Here is a 16,190-nt window from a genome sequence, read left to right as displayed (position 1 = left end):
TTCCTGAAGCCAAAACCCTTGAGAATATTTGAACTGGAACAAGCCTTTGGTGTTACAGAAACTGCAGGGTCACAGAAAGTTAACATTTCCCAATCCTGCAAGCAGTGCAGAGGGTTCCCTTAACACCCTGGCAGATGGCACTGAGGGAGGGGAGCAAACCCAACTGTTTCCACTCTGCAAAATCAAGAGCACCCAAGCCTTAAAAAAATAAATTAAAAAATTAAAATGCCCTCAGTCAGCAGCCAGAATGTCTGTTTCTCCATAACTTTTCTCCTTCTTACACTTAGACAAATAACTCTGGTTTTGGTGGAGCCTCCTGTAATTAACTGTGTTTGACTGAAAGCTGGATTTCATGTGTGTGTTTGCCATTAGAGAAATCTGTTAAGAGTTACATTGTCTATCCCATAATTATTGTCACAGACCAACACACACATGTTTCCAAAGTTTTAAAATAGCCACTGCCATATAATTAGTTGCCATTTTAGAAGCATGAAAATGCTCAGAATTGGTTTAAATCAAAGACAGCAAATATTCAGCTCCATCAAACCCAGAGGTTTATGGACATCTCTTGATGCCAAGAGCAGAAGCCACAACACCAGGCAAAAAAAACATCCCGTGGGCACGTTGTGGCTGAGAAGGAGAAGCCAGAGGAGACAAACTCCAGGTGATTTGACCTCCTGGGATCCAGCAGGAGCTGCTCCCTTTCCACAAAAACTGTTTCCCAGCACTTTTCACTTGTCTACCAACTTTCTTCATTTGATGGAAATCTTAATTAGGAACACTTGTGCTGCTGACTCCCAGCCTCCTCCTCCTCCTCCTGTTACAGGATCACTGGGATTTAAAGACTTAACTGACAGTCCAAACCATTCTGGTACTGCTCTGGTATTTCTCTGTGGTGTCATCTTGAACTGTGTCTTTACCCCAACAGTTGTTTTCTTGTATTTTACATCTTTGGCTACATGAAATCACGAAAACTTTAGAAGCCAAATATCTTGAAACCAAGAATTGTGAAACTACCAATGCAAGCTGTAATATAAGGACAGAAAGATACACTAAAATTATAATGAAGTTGGAAAGAATTTTGGCAGCACAACAGACTGCCAAGGCCAGTGATAAAGAGATTGTTCATGCCAGAAGAATGAAATAGTGATTGCAAAGCTCAGAGGACTGAGACAGACATTTGAATAATATTTCTTTGTAATGGAACTTCTGGTATCTCAGTTGTACTTTAGTAGAAAATGTATCAAAATAAAAAAAAAATCTGTGCATACTGTTAACACATATAGAGAGCTAATAGTTGTCTCAGGTGACAAATGGAAACAGGTTTCCACTTCACTTGAGATGAGCCATCACCTTGCACAGAGCTGAGGACCCCACAGCTGAATTTCCAGCTGCTGTCAGGCCAGGAAAGGAGAGACAAAGCACCCCCACTCCTCACTCCCTGCACGCTCTGCACATCAACAAAATTCTGCTTTCAAAGATATACATAAGAAGCCCCTCAGATTTCAAAGCATGGCTTGATTTCTGTGAAAGACCTGAATTCCCAGAGCAATCACTGTCTGCAGTACCCACTGCAGGGACTCAGCAGCAGTTTGAGATTCTCCTGCAAGCAGCAAAGCCCCTGCCCGTCCTTACCGTGGTCTCAGTGAGTCCCCCCACGGACACGGAGAGCCCCAGCAGCACAAAGTACTGGTAGGTTGGCAGTGCCAGCAGCTGAGTGATCCTGGGGAAGGCCTCAGAGGCAGCATTCCAGTTCAGAGTCTCCTTCTCTGACCTGGGGAAAGCAGAAGGGAAAGAACAGTCTTGGTGGGTGCACTGCCCTTCCTGTCCCTGCATTCCTGTGGAGCTCCTTCATGTCAGTGAAGGAAATCTCAGAATTACCTAAAAATCAAATGAATACTGGTCTTTGAGCATATGGGAAAAATATAAACCAAAGCTTCAGCCACTGCCAGCAAAGTGAAGGATCTCCAAGTCCTTGTTCTGACCCAGACAAGGCATTGCAACCAGAGTTTCCTTTTCCCAGGCACTTTTCTCTACACACAGAAAACCAGTTCTCTTTCTGGAGTTCCATTCTGAGTTCTCTCCCCTCAACAGCTACTCCAAAACTGATCCAAAGACAGACTTATCCCAGGAAAAACCAAGCCCCCACCCCTCCCAGCTCGACCAGGAGCCTCACAAACAGCACTTGGAGCTTGAGCAGGCTGAGATTCTCCTGAACACAACACAGAATGAGGACACAGAGCTGGATGTTCCTCATCCCCATCAGGCATCAGCACTAAGGAATGAGCTGCTCTCACTCCTGCTTTAACTAGAAAGTCAATCTTGGAAAACTGCTTCAACTAGAGCTTAGTTAAAATACATAATTAATTAAAAACAATCAGTTTTCCAGTCAAGGAAAAAATTGTGCTTATGCATATTCATAGGACACTTCAATGAAACCCTGACAAACAGCACCAAAGATTCCTGCACATATTGGGCATTTGGGCCCCAAATTAACATCAGGTTGCCTGTGCTGGGTGTGACTGAGTGCATCTCACTGCTCTGGGAGATGTTTTGCATGTCTCACCTTGGGAATATCCTGTGCAGCTCCTGTCGGTGTGGGATGTGGGGCACAGGGGGCTGCCCGAAGTGCAGGAGCGTGAGGAACACGGACCCCGCGTGGGCTCGGAACTTATCGATCTTCTCAGCTGCCTGCTGAGCCAGCCAGCACATCATCTGCCTGCAGCTGCAGGGAACAACACAAGGCAGCACAGCATTCAGGCAGCAGAATGTGCATTTCAATTGTTTCAATGAAATCAAAACTAGCCTGGTTTAATTTTACAGCACGAACCTACGAGTGATTTAAGACAACCACTCCGTGCCACAATCTTAAAGCTTTACCTTCCACAGATCAGTAGCAATAAAAAGCCATCATGACATTGATGTTACATAGTATTTCATCCACATTTTACACCTATTGCCCCACCTTTCATCCAAAGAGATAACAAAGTGCTTTATGGTTTGGATGAACTGGTTTGTTTTGGGTTTAAGTGGAAACACTGGCAAGCTGCACAGAGGTGGCAGGTACAAACCAGATGCCAATTTGCAAGGTGGGAGGTACAGCCCAAATGGCAGTTTCCAAGATGGCATTGCCATCCAGGTTCTCTGTAAAAACCAGATACAACATCCTCCCTATCCATCTGGGCAAGAGCTCCATGCACCATCACCAAAGGCTCTGCCACACTCAGGGAAGGAGCCAGCACCCAGTGCACACGCAGTGCTTTCCTACAGGGCCTGGAAAGCAGCTCTAAAATAGCGTGGCCAGCAGGCCCAGGGCAGTGACCCTTCCCCTGGACTCTGCCTTGGGGAGGCCACACCTTGAGTGTTGTGTTCATTTCTGAGCCCCTCAGTTCAGGAAAGAGATTGAGGGGCTGGAGCGGGGCCAGAGAAGAGCAACGAGGCTGGAGAAGGGACTGGAGCACAAGTGCTGTGGGGAGAGGCTGAGGGAGCTGGGGGTGTTTAGCCTGGAGAAGAGGAGGCTCAGAGGTGACCTCAGCACTGTCTGGAACTGCCTGAAGGGAAGTTCTGGCCAGGTGGGGGTTGGTCTCTTCTCCCAGGCAGTAGAACAAGAGGGCACAGGCTCAAACTCTGCCAGGGGAGGTTTAGGTTGGAGATCAGGAAGAAATTCTTTGCAGAGAGAGTGCTCAGGGATTGGAATGGGCTGCCCAGAGAGGGGGTGGATTCCCCATCCCTGGAGGTTTTTCAACTGAGATTGGCCGTGGCACTGAGTGCCATGATCTGGTAAAGGGACTGGAGTTGGACCAAGGGTTGGACTTGATGATCTCGGAGGTCTTTTCCAACCCAGTTGATTCTATGATTCTAAGGGACAGGACACAGAAAGAGCACAGTTACCCACATGTTGGCACTGATTAACTCTGCCTCGTTCTGCACCAGCAGCAGCGTCAGCTCCATCAGACTGGTCATGGCAGCCTCGCGCACCCTGTGGGGACACAGACACAGCAGCAGCCTCAGCAAGGCTTGTTTGGGCAAATCCATCAGTAGTTCTGTCAGACACCAGCAAAAGTTCACAGTAAGAGAGCAGAGACCCACAGCAGCAACCCACATTTTGACATTCAGATATTTAAGCATTGTTATGTTTTATGTTCTTGTACATTTTTAAGCTTAGTATTTCCAGCATTAAAAAAACCTGTGACTCAGAGTGGCTTAAATCCCTGATAATTAGTTTAATGAAAACGATTGGCTAAAGTAACACTAATTTGTGCTGGAAGTGTGTCACATCCACATGGGGAAGATCTGCTGCCTACAAAATAGCTAAACATAGTACAAAAAAAAAAGGGGAATTTCAATTACAAAAAAGATCAATTTGTTTTAAACCATATGGTTGTCAACCCATGAGTTGTTAGAAGTGGTTTCTTTGTTAAAACAGGCAGGTCCTCAGTGGGTTACATGACCTGCAGAAGTGCAGGCCCAACACGTTCCCCACACCAGTCACTCAATGTCAGCCTTTCACAATAACAACTTAAAAAAAGGGGGGGAAAAAAGTATTTGAAAAGGTACACCTGCCTCCTGTGAAACACAATCCTCCTCTCTCTGTTCTCCAAACCAACCTGCAAACAGTTGCAGATTCAATCTAAAACTGGGTGGGATATTTGTTATAATGGTAAAAAAGGGAAATTACGTCACTTTTTCCAAAGTAGCTGAATACAAGCCTGGCAGTCTTTCATCAAGGTATGTTTTCCTAGTTCTTCATACAGTATCTGACTTGGATATTCATGTCTAACACCTGTAGACAGATCAGACATGTCCCAGCAAACAATCTGTCAAAGGCAAGGTAAAGTTTGCATGTGGGGAGTAAAGTTGGGGAAACTTTCCCACGATTCCATTACAGCAAGACAAAAATTACACACCAGAGACAAGGCCCCTCCAGAAAAATGGCATTTCTTGCTATATCTTTCCATCTTAGTCAATGGTTTAGAAGAAACAGAAGGAGAAAACATTGAGTTTTGAGAGGCCACACAAACCTTCAGCAGCCAACAGTTTGCCATGATAAAGGATTCTCCTTCCTCCTCTGATTGACACGTTTCCTGACTGGATTTTGGCTGGAATTGCCCACTTTCTGCTTCTGGACAGCAGGCAAAGCCCAGCTCCTTCCCTGCACAAGCTGGAATGACCTGCTCTTGCTCCTCACTGTTTGCTCCTCACAAACAAGTTTGCATCCTTGTTTCCTCCTCTAAGCTGGAGATACCAACCACTCCTCCTGCTCTCGGATTTCCTGCCCTGTGGTTCCCTTTCCCTGTCCCAGACACTGTTACCAGCCAGGGCTGAGGCTGAGGAGCTGGGACACAAACCAGGGAAAACCCAAACTCCCAAAGATAACTCAGCTTGGGTTATTTGCCCTGTGTACTTTTCCAACATGTTTGTACATATTATAGTGTAGTGAAGTGCTAAAGGGACAAGGCTCATCAATTAAAAATTGCCCATTGTCAACATGGACCAAATATCTCTCTTCTGCTTTGTGCTGTAGGACTGACACAGGGAAGTTATAGTTGTTATTATTTATTATAATTATTGCAACCAGGCTGCAACTGGAGAGATCTCACACTGACAGTGACTCTCAGAGCACAAGGACCAAGATCTGACCATGGTATGAACTGCCTAAGAATTGCTGGCAAGGAAAAGGTCAAGCACATACATATTTGTACATATTGCACAAAAAAAGCACCACCACAAGGCAAGAGGTGGTTACAGGGAGTGTTGTAGCAGTTCCTGTTCATTAAATACCAAAGTACATCACAGCACCTGCCCTAATGAGGAATCCTGAGGGGAGAATGCCACTGTAGTTAACTTTTTTTTCTTCTTTCTTTTTACCAAATAAAACAATGACAGTAAAGTCCAGAGTCAAGGACAGAGCTCTAAACAGCACAAAACAAATGTGAGCATGTTTGGAACCACCTGTAATCCCACTGGATGTGTGGAGCAGCAGGCTCTGCATAGCACAGCCAGGGTCATGCCCATCCCTGCTGCACAAAACACCCTTCAAAGGACAGGATAGTGACTGAAAAAACCTCTGAACCACTTATTTCACACCAACACTCTGCACAGGTATGACTGAAACAAAACAAACACTCCCCAGGACTCAGCACTGCCAGACAAGAGCTTCAATAAACTGGGAGAAGAACAAAATCTTTTCAATCAGCAAAATTCTTTCTTCCCACTACTTCTGAGGCTCTTCCCCTTCCTGCTTGGAATGGAGCAGGAGCAGAGCCAGGTCCTAGATCTCAGCTATCAACAGGTTGTTAATTCATAATCCTGAGCAGGGATCTCTGTGCCCTGAGACACTTCATGCAGTGCCAGACAGGTCAAACACACCTATTTTACCACATCATTTCCATACCACACAAACAGCATCACCCACACGGTGAGACAAGGCTGGGACTTGATGTACAGACTCATATCTAAAAGCAACACATATCTGCAAACTTTCCAATTAAAATTAGGGATTAAGACAATAGAATTAAGCAGTCTTTCTCAAAACCAGCATTTTACTCCAAATCAGTTCCCAACAAATAAAAGAAATCTAAAATTATCACATTAAGTTACTTAGTTTCTGGCTTCTCTGTACAAGGAGGGAGTGTTATTGCTCTGAGGCTTCCACACAGCATCAAAACTGTCCTGTATCTAAATCTGCAGATAATGGATTTGTTCTCAAGTTCTGATAATTTAATATTTTCTACCAACAAGTACTGCTTCAGACTGGGCTTAATTGTGCTCACAAATACACACAGAAAAGTACCCTGAGGAAAGAATGTTCCCTTGGTCTCCAAGATCCACATTTCACAGCCTGTAACTACCCTGTGGAATTCTCCAGGATGAAGGGATAACATGAACTCCCTGAACCCTCCCATTCAGAGATGGCAGAACCCTCCAATCAGCAGGTCTTGTCCCATCCCCACCTGGAGCTGCTTTGGAAGTAGAACCCAAACCCAAAGAAGGACATGAGCCTCTACAGGGCTTTGGGTCATGAGTTTAGGGATTGCCTTTCCAGGCACTGCTGAAGGAATGCAGAGCACTCAGGTGAATGCAGGATCACATACTGAATCTCCTCCGTGTATCAGGGGAGCCTGAAAGACTGAAAATGTCATCAAAATATGACTGCTACAGACTTCTTATTAATAAGATCTTCAAGTTTAACTTACTAATTATCTTATTAATCTACCTATTCTGTCATTTCCCATCAGCAGACTTATGATTTATTCTTGAAATCACTGAAACCTGATCTCACAGAAGAGTCAGTGACTCCACAGCACAGTTTATAGTTTTTATCCATCTCAGCAGGTCACCAGCCTTGAAATCGTGTCCCTGACACCTTATCCAGCTGCTCCCTCTCCTGGCAAGAGCTCCCCACAGCAGGAACGTGCAGCAGGAGAGCCCAGGCAGGACCCAACGTGCGATTTCAAAAAAGGGGAGTAATGTTTTAAATCCCTGTACTTTTTGCAACTGGTTACATTCCTGATGTTCACCAACAGAAAACAATGTCCCCCCCAAACCCAGGAGAAGGCTGAGCTGCAGTTTTGAACACACCAGTCCCCTCCTCCCAGCTCTGAGCAAGGGGCAACCAAAGCTTTGTCCTTCACTTCCCGCAGTGCATTCCCACCTTGGCTCAATCTCCCACAGCTTGGAGCACTCTGTTTGCAGCAGGGTTTGGAAACACAGCAGGTTTTAGTTAGACCTCAAAGCTGAGGCTGTGGCTGAGCCCCAGCCTTACCATCCTCCAACGTCCCCCCGGCTGTCCGTGGTGTAGTCGGTCACGCCGTTGAGCAGAGTGGTGTAGATCTGATCCACGTTATCCCTGCACACATATTCCTCCTGGGACCCTCCTCCCTTCACTCCTACTGTCTGGCAAACCCTTGAGAGAGAGATGGAAAAAAAGGGGGATTAGGGACAAAATCACAGCCCTGGCAAGGAGAAGCATTATGATCAAGCTTTGTCAGGTTGCTCAATAAAACTCCCTGAACACAGAATATTCCCAACACCTGCAAAATCTGCTCCAGCTGGAATGAGGGATATTTCTGTGTTGTATTTGAGCAGTGTTTGGGTTTAAAGAACACTGGCAAAGCTAAAATCTCAGCAGGAAACAGTTTGCCTTTGTGGCTGCAGAACTACACCCAGGAACGTGCTCCAAGTACCTGTGTCTGAACTCTCCTTAAAGAAAGTCAGCAAGAAGAGCAAGGGCCCAACACAACATGCACTGAACTTGATATTAACCTTCTTTACCTTGAAGACATGGGGTTTTTTTGCACTGTAAGATTTTAAGAGCATAAAATACATGTGTACACTATGATAGTATTAGCTCTGAATGCACTGTGATATGTCCACATGGAAAACGTTCCTCTAGAGAGAAAGCACAATTCCTTTAAACCAATCCAATCTTTTTAGGATTGTGGAAAAAAATATATATTCTTCCTTCATCATTAAACTGCAGCCCCTGAGAAAGGCAAACTTCAATATACTCTAGGTAGTCAGTTAATTGATAAAAAAACTTACAGCACCACCAGAGCTGCACTCCATCCTCAGGTGTGTGATAATTCTCTGAATCAAAAATAACTTGAATAATGGAGATGCAGAGTTCTGCCTTAAACAGGTGTGTGTAACTGGTGTCAAACTCATGCTACCAGCCCCCACCAGAAAGCAGAATGGTCAGGAGAAAGATTCTAGAGGGAATTCCAAGTGGCCAAAACCAGAGATGACAAACATACTTTGCAATGGCTATCAAGGCATCTCTTCTGGATTCTGCAAAGCTCACATCTTCAGGGGTAATCAAGGTGACTTTTCTCAGACCTTCCAAAACCTGAAAAAACACAAAGACTGGGCTATTTAAATCCAATGTATTTTTTATGATGTTAAATTTAGATGCTGCACTGAGTTCAATGCTGCATGAAAGAACCAAGCAGGCACCAGTCTGGTTTCTCACCAAGCTTAGCCATCGTGGCTCCCTGTTCCCAATGTCCCATGGCAAAGGGATAATTCAACCTTGGCTCCTCCATTAACACTACTAAAGCAGGACTAAACATTAATTAGCAGAACTGTGGCAAGCTCAACTCATGATGATTTTCTGGAGTTGCTGTACATTAGAATTCAAACCCCTCTGACAAAGACCTTTAATTAGGACCATTGTTATTTAGTTGATTACTGTCACAGGTTTCCCCTCAGAGTGCCCTCTGCTCATCCCAGAGATCCTGGTTTCTCACCTGCTGGAGCCTGCCCTTCAGCAGAAACCTTGGAAGGGCCCCAAGAGCTCGTGAAAAGCCACAGCGAACCATTTCCTCTGTGTTCTGCAGTTCTGACACGTACTGGGTCACCAGCTCATCTAGAAAACAGCACAGCACAGTGAGGAGCAACCACCACCCCAGCACAGCTTCACATCTGGAGAGGAAAACCATGAGCCAGGAAAAGATCCCCTGCACAGAGCAGCCAGAACATTCTGCCATTTGTTAAACCAAAATGCAGGGAAAAAATTAACATTTTAAGATGTTCACTGTTACATGAATGAGTTTCCATTTTCTGTCTCAAAACCTGACTTTGTATTTAGACTAATCCTACTCTTTTAGAGGGAGAAAAGACAAGGTTATCAGTTTTTGAGGGTTATCATGTTTTAAAATCCAAATAAGAAGGATACACACAGATTTCTAAGCAAGTTCTCTTGTATTTATAGGTCATCACCTTCCATCATTAGATAAGTAATCTGGGTTAGGAAAGGGATGTCTCTGGTTTTGTGAAGGTCAGTTATTTGCCAGTTTTCCCCAGGAAAGTGTTGACTGGAGCCTTGTTTAAACACACACACAAATCACTCCTAAGCAATGAGATATTTCATAGCATTTTTTATAGAGAAACAAACCCAAAGTTGGGTGTTCTGCAGGAGAAAGCTCAAGAGGTGATTCCTTTGGTTCTGTTTGCTGGCACAGGACACAGAGGGGACAGTGGCTCCACAAACAGCAGCACAGACAAAAGACAGGAATAAACTCAAATGGGCATGGAAAAAGGAGTCTCAAAAACAAAGCAAAGTGACACAGAGGAGAAAATGAGGGTGAATATAAAAACTCGAGAATCCAGTTATGCATTTGTGCTGCAGCCTTGACCTCACACTTACAGACAACCCTTCCTCTACCTGATTTTTCACATTAAACTCCTCTGTGAGACACAGAGGAAACCAAGGTACTGCAGAAAAGCTCTTAAGACCAAGCAAGACTAACAGACACAGCTGTGCACAAACACAGGGAGGAGCAAGGTGGTCCTGTCCACCACTTCACTGAACAGACACTTTTTAATCCTCAAAAAAGAGTGAGAGCTCCTGGGAAGATTACATAACTGTGCCACTGCTTACTGTAATCTAAGATTTCAAGGGTTGAGCAATATTTGCTAGAGGAAGAAAGAAGAGTTGCCATAAGAAACTCCCCATTCATCACAACTCCTATTTTTTCAAACCCCAGTGCAGCCAACAGGCCTCGACTCGTCCCTCCCATCCAGACCCAGCTCCCTGTCCAAGGGTGAGAAGCACCTTCAGATAAGCACAGCTATGATTTAAAGCTCTCCAAACCCCTGGAGTGTGAGACAGAGTGCTGAGGGCACAGGAAGCACAGGGCTTGCTGTGACAGCCTCCACTGTGACAGTCTCTGACTGATGGAAGTTTCAGACTGGCATTTCAGCCCAATGACAACAGGAAAACAAGCAGCTCTTCACTTACAACCACTCAGTAATTATGGGGCAAAGTGTAATGCCAATGTTAATATTCTTCTAAGAGCCTCCAGTTTCATAAACCAGCAGGGCCTATGAAGTGCCTACAATATTAATTCAGCACAACCCATCCTAAACGAGGATTAAAAGAGAAAGTCAGCAAAACCAAACCAGAACACATTAAGGCAGGAAAAAATGCAATAAACAAAAAGCCAAAACAAACAGAGGCAAAAGAAGTGAATCAACTTTATCCTTATAGGGACACACTCAGAATGCCCAATCGTTAAAGTATCTTTGATTTGTGTTTTCAAATCAAGCCACAGTGAAACACTGGCTAAATTCTACCAAAAGCTCTTTCCTGCTAATCCCCTTGATCATGTTCAGACCTGCTTTAACTGACTTATCTCAGGCACCTGCACTGCTGCTGAGTGTCCTCTGCTCTGCAGCTTCCACACATCCCTCATCCATCAGACATGATAGGGAGCACTTGTGGGATGGGAAACCACCAGTACGATGGACAGAACTTAATGAGCACCAAATACACAGGTTCTGTTGGCACAGAGATGAAAATACACCTTTTTATTTTTCTTTTAAAAGATGCTTGCATGTATAATGGCACTCCTGTCATGTGTGCAGGAGGTTCTAGAGCAGCCAAGGCCAAATAAAAGTATAACCCAGAGAGAGCTGAATGGAGGTTTTGTAGAACAGGAAAATTCCCACTAACAATTCCATTTCACAAAGTCTGCTGAAAAATTTTGTCTGTATCTACAAATCTGACTCCTGTTGTGATCCCAGACCCCCATGGCCACATCCCCATGGTCCCTTCAGGCACACCCAGATGAAAAGAGAACCTGGAATCCAGGAAAAAAACAATTGGGCTCCACAGGAACCTGAAGGAGTAGAGGAACCTGTTGGGTTCAGTTCTGGGCCCCTCAGTTCAGGAAAGAGATTGAGGGGCTGGAGCGGGGCCAGAGAAGAGCAACGAGGCTGGAGAAGGGACTGGAGCACAAGTGCTGTGGGGAGAGGCTGAGGGAGCTGGGGGTGTTCAGCCTGGAGAAGAGGAGGCTCAGAGGTGACCTCAGCACTGTCTGGAACTCCCTGAAGGGAAGTTCTGGCCAGGTGGGGGTTGGTCTCTTCTCCCAGGCACTCAGCAATAGGACAAGGGGGCACGATGGGCTCAAGCTCTGCCAGGGGAAATTGAAGGTGGAGAGCAGAAAAAACTTCTTTGCAGAGAGAGTGCTCAGGGATTGGAATGGGCTGCCCAGAGAGGGGGTGGATTCCCCATCCCTGGAGGTTTTTAACCTGAGCTTGGCCGTGGCACTGAGTGCCATGATCTGGTAAAGGGACTGGAGTTGGCCCAAGGGTTGGACTTGATGATCTTGGAGGTCTTTTCCAACCCAATCCATTCTATGATTCCTTCCAGCACGTCCCTTCTCCCTCCTGATCTGGACATCTGGTTAAGTTGAAACTTCATACCTTTATCAAATGTGACCTGCCAACCTTTCAGCTCCTTTGGAGCTTGTCTGCTTTGGGTCAGCATTGTCTCCTCCTGCCCAGCTTGTCCTGGTTTTACACAGGGCCCTTTTCTCAGGGTGTGTTTTATCTGCCTCAACACCATAACACATCTTCCCATGCTGCCCACAAACAGGAAGGAAAGGGCTGGGTTTGGATTATCTTTTTAATGACAAAATATAGAGATTTAGCAATATAATTTTTTTCCAAATCAAGACACTCTGCTTTTCTGTTTCAGCCATAAATTCCCTGGGGTTAGGATTGCAAGTAACTGTGTGTGGGATCAGCAGTACTGTGCTCATTCTGGGACAACTGTAAGAGAAATAAATAATTGTGTTACCTGATTGCAATGGCAAAAAAAAAAGGGAAAACAAAATATTTCATTAGGTGTATGTAAATTCACTGTGATTTTTAGAAAAGCAAGAATATAAACGTTGTTATTTTTAGGATGTTTATCTGTACAATCCAGCAACCTGTCTCTGATGGACATGATACAATCTGATACTTGAAACAAAGAAGAGTCCAAGAAAAACAGTATAAAAAAGGTGCTGATTCATGTGCCCCAGCAGAGGTTTCAGCCTCCTCCTGCACTGCTGCTCCCAGCCCAAACACATGAGGATCCACATGCACATTTACAAGAGCTCTGGGTGTCCCTGCTGTCCTTTCCTTATCCCCAAGCAAGTCTGTAAATCAGCCACAATCTCTGGCAGACAGTTTGAAAGTCTCTCACTTCATTAAAATTTAGGATTTGCCACAAACACATCATTTTTGCTCTGTTTTACAGTATGAAATAGAGAAGCCATGAAGATTTCCCAATACTCCTCACTGTGGTACCTTGCATGTCCCTTGAGCCTAAAGCCAACAAAGCCCCCGAGACATTTCCCAGACTTTGAGTTGGTTTTATCTCTTTTCCCTGAAGAATTTGAAGGTCCTTTAAAACCAGAGATGCCCCTCCCCATCCTGTGCAATGCTCCAAGTGCAAGTCAGGTCCAGTCCAGGCTTTGGTGCCTCCATGGCAAACATGAGTCATTACCCTGCAGAGCTGGATCAGCTTCTCCCTCCTCGTTCAGGTAATATTCATTGCACAGGGCAGCCAGTGCAGACACTGCAGACTCCTGCAACACAGACACACATTCACTCAGCTCATGCTTTGGGCTTAACATTTTTAAGGAAAAAAAAAGAGGATTTAAAAAAAAATAATTCTCTTCAGCTACTGGCATTTACTTTTTATTTCTTCCCAATACGGGTTTAAAAATAGGAAACCTGTGTAAGGAAAAACTCAGATTCTATTCTTACTCCTTCAAAATGACCAGGAAGATAAATCACTTTAGCAGAAAGTTAAGAGCAATGTGTGAACTTTATTTTCAGTTCAGCTGAAAGACCTCCAGGATGGCACAGCATTACAAATCACACAGGTCTTTATTTCATCTTCCATATATTGGTGCCACATTGACATGAAACAAACCCTGTTTCCCTGAAAGCCACAGAAAGGAAATGCAGAAAAAACATTGATTTAGAAAAGGATCAGAAGTGGTTCACTCTGCCTGAACCTCCTTATTGTTACAGTGGGTTCAGTCACTGACACAGGACACAAAAGAATTCAGCTGGTCTTTCAAAAAGCACATGATGGGTTTCCTCATTAAAATTTATGGCTGAATTACACTTTTCAGCTACTCATATAATGCTGACCAATAAATTTGAGAGCACACAGAAGCTTTGCATTGTTCCCTTTGTGTTAATAGCAATGCTCCTGATTAATACTCATGTACTCCAGGTACAAGAAAACCTCACCAGAAGACAGAGCTCCTGCCCAGCTGATTCACTGCCCTCAGAGGCACCTCAGACCTGCCCTCTGCTCAAAGGCAAGGACTGGAAAGAAAACCAGCATCCAGCTACACAATATTCCAACTACCACAGGCATTACAGCTCCAAAATATACAGAATTATCTCAGTGCTGCAGATCAGAGACAGGTCTGGCTTGGAAGGGACCTTTAAACCAACCCCTGCCCTTGAACCAGCTGCTCAGATCCTTCCCTTTCTAAAGTAAATGTTTTTCACCCTAAATGTAACAACTATGTCAGAAAAAAAAGATTACTTTTCAACATCTTAAGCACTGCCCTTAAAATTATTTCTCTCTAAAACAGATACAGAAATCAAGTGAGAATTGACATTTACTAAACATATTTTGCTCAATATTAATTAATTAATGTTAACCAAACAAGTCCAAAGTCTCTAAAACCTATAATTAATTCTTCCAAGCTTGGCTTAGAAGTTCCAGTTATAAGACATACAGACACTTGGAATACACTGTTAATGCCAAAAGAATATCCTAAAAATTCAGACTTCATCTTTGAATTTTCTTCAGTTATTTGGACACATTTCAGTCTACTCTGTCTCCCCAGGAGGACAAGATGAGCTGTGAGATGCTTGGAATGGCTTTTTACCTTTTTCTAAAACCTAACACAAGGAACACAAGATGTTAAATTCAAATTGTCTCTGTGATGGCTAAAAGCTCTAACAAAAATTGCCTCTATAATTCAGCAGAGCCTTTAAGAGCATGAGAGCAAATTGTCATGGGAAAATTAAGGCAAGTAACTGGATGTGTAGAGATCATGTACATAAAACATCAAGAAATGCATCAGTGGATTTGATGTTCAGACTCAAGAGCAGTTGGAGAGCACAGCAAAGAACTTGCAGCAGTTTAATGGAAAATCTAAACATGTTCTCCTGGGCAATTCTGGCAGCTCAAAGCAATGCTCAGAGCTGGAAAACACCCTCAGTCCATCAGGCCTGAGGACACCACCCAGACTTTGAATGCCCACAAAAGGCCTCTGAAACCACCAAAATTAATGTATCTTCAAGAGATTAGAGGTACAGCAAACCAAGAGGCAAAACACCCTCTCAATGCCAACAGAAAGAGGGTTCCAGCAGCCACCAGTGACCCCTCACACTGCCCAGCCCTCTGGCCAACACACAGGAACAACCCTTGGGGTAACTGCTCAAGGATTCACCAAAAATGTCCACTGGAATTTAGAGGAGTTCAAAATACTCTTTTAAAAATACCCCTTCTGACTAGTCTAAGAAATAAACATTCAAGGACCAATTAGACCCCATGGAAAATAATCCACCAATGGAAAGCAAAAATACTTCTAATTCTGCATTTGAAGTGATCACATGAAGGAGAAGAACACTCTGTACCTTTATATGCTGTCGTGCAGCACTGGAAACAAGGGTGAGATGTCTCAGACTGTCATTTATTAACCACTGCCAACCACCTGGAAGATGAATAAATAGCATTAATTTCTCTTACTTTCTCAGTTTCACCAATCTGAGTTTTATTTTTTATATACCAGCAATTTCCCATGCCCACAGTGAGCACCCCACACCTGATGTTGAATACAAATATATGTTTTTTTTCTTGTCAACAAATCAAAACAAATCTTCAAATACCATCAGCATCTGTTGCAGTACCTGTGTATTTTTTTGGTCTTTTTTTAGGCCACCCAACCCCACTGATTTTGCTTCTTTGTAAAACATGACTTGTTAATACTTGAGCTTAATTAACAGCTATTAAGGTTATGGAAGGTGATTTAAAATAGGACATACCAATTATTGGATCTCCTCTGAATGGCATTTTTGATAGTGACAGCTTTTCAATTAAAGTGCAGACTGTAAGAAAATAAGTTTGATAACTTCATAAATACAAAAAAAGATAAATAGCAACTTTGATAACAGAACCACATGAAGTTACATTAGCATTAATTTTCAATGCAAGAATATTTGCAAATAGATGTTCAAAATAAGGGAAATGAAGAACTGAAATGGCACTTCTACTATGCCAAAAGTGTTCTCTGCCATGACTTAGTCCCACCACTGATGGAAATCCCCTGTCTGGGATGTTTTCCCTGTGCCACTCAAGGTGCATATTGTGCCTCTCAGCCCGTTTG

General features: G+C 43.9%; 1 protein-coding gene across 1 annotated transcript in view; it reads right to left on the bottom strand.

Moving 5' to 3' along the window:
• The window catches only part of TBCD (tubulin folding cofactor D), a 118,300-nt gene that overhangs the window by 17,757 nt on the left and 84,353 nt on the right, over window positions 1-16,190 (bottom strand). The window contains exons 25-33 of the mRNA XM_071573866.1: window positions 15,850-15,912; window positions 15,442-15,518; window positions 13,277-13,358; window positions 9,249-9,367; window positions 8,757-8,848; window positions 7,766-7,906; window positions 3,896-3,979; window positions 2,567-2,725; window positions 1,636-1,774 (exon numbers count right to left, since the gene is read on the bottom strand). Of these exons, the coding sequence (XP_071429967.1) occupies window positions 1,636-1,774; window positions 2,567-2,725; window positions 3,896-3,979; window positions 7,766-7,906; window positions 8,757-8,848; window positions 9,249-9,367; window positions 13,277-13,358; window positions 15,442-15,518; window positions 15,850-15,912 (956 nt within the window). The remainder of the gene's footprint in view (window positions 1-1,635; window positions 1,775-2,566; window positions 2,726-3,895; window positions 3,980-7,765; window positions 7,907-8,756; window positions 8,849-9,248; window positions 9,368-13,276; window positions 13,359-15,441; window positions 15,519-15,849; window positions 15,913-16,190) is intronic.

Source organism: Pithys albifrons, chromosome 19, assembly GCF_047495875.1.
Source record: "Pithys albifrons albifrons isolate INPA30051 chromosome 19, PitAlb_v1, whole genome shotgun sequence".
NCBI classification, from domain to species: Eukaryota; Metazoa; Chordata; class Aves; order Passeriformes; family Thamnophilidae; genus Pithys; species Pithys albifrons.
This window is presented reverse-complemented; position numbering and strand designations above follow the sequence as displayed.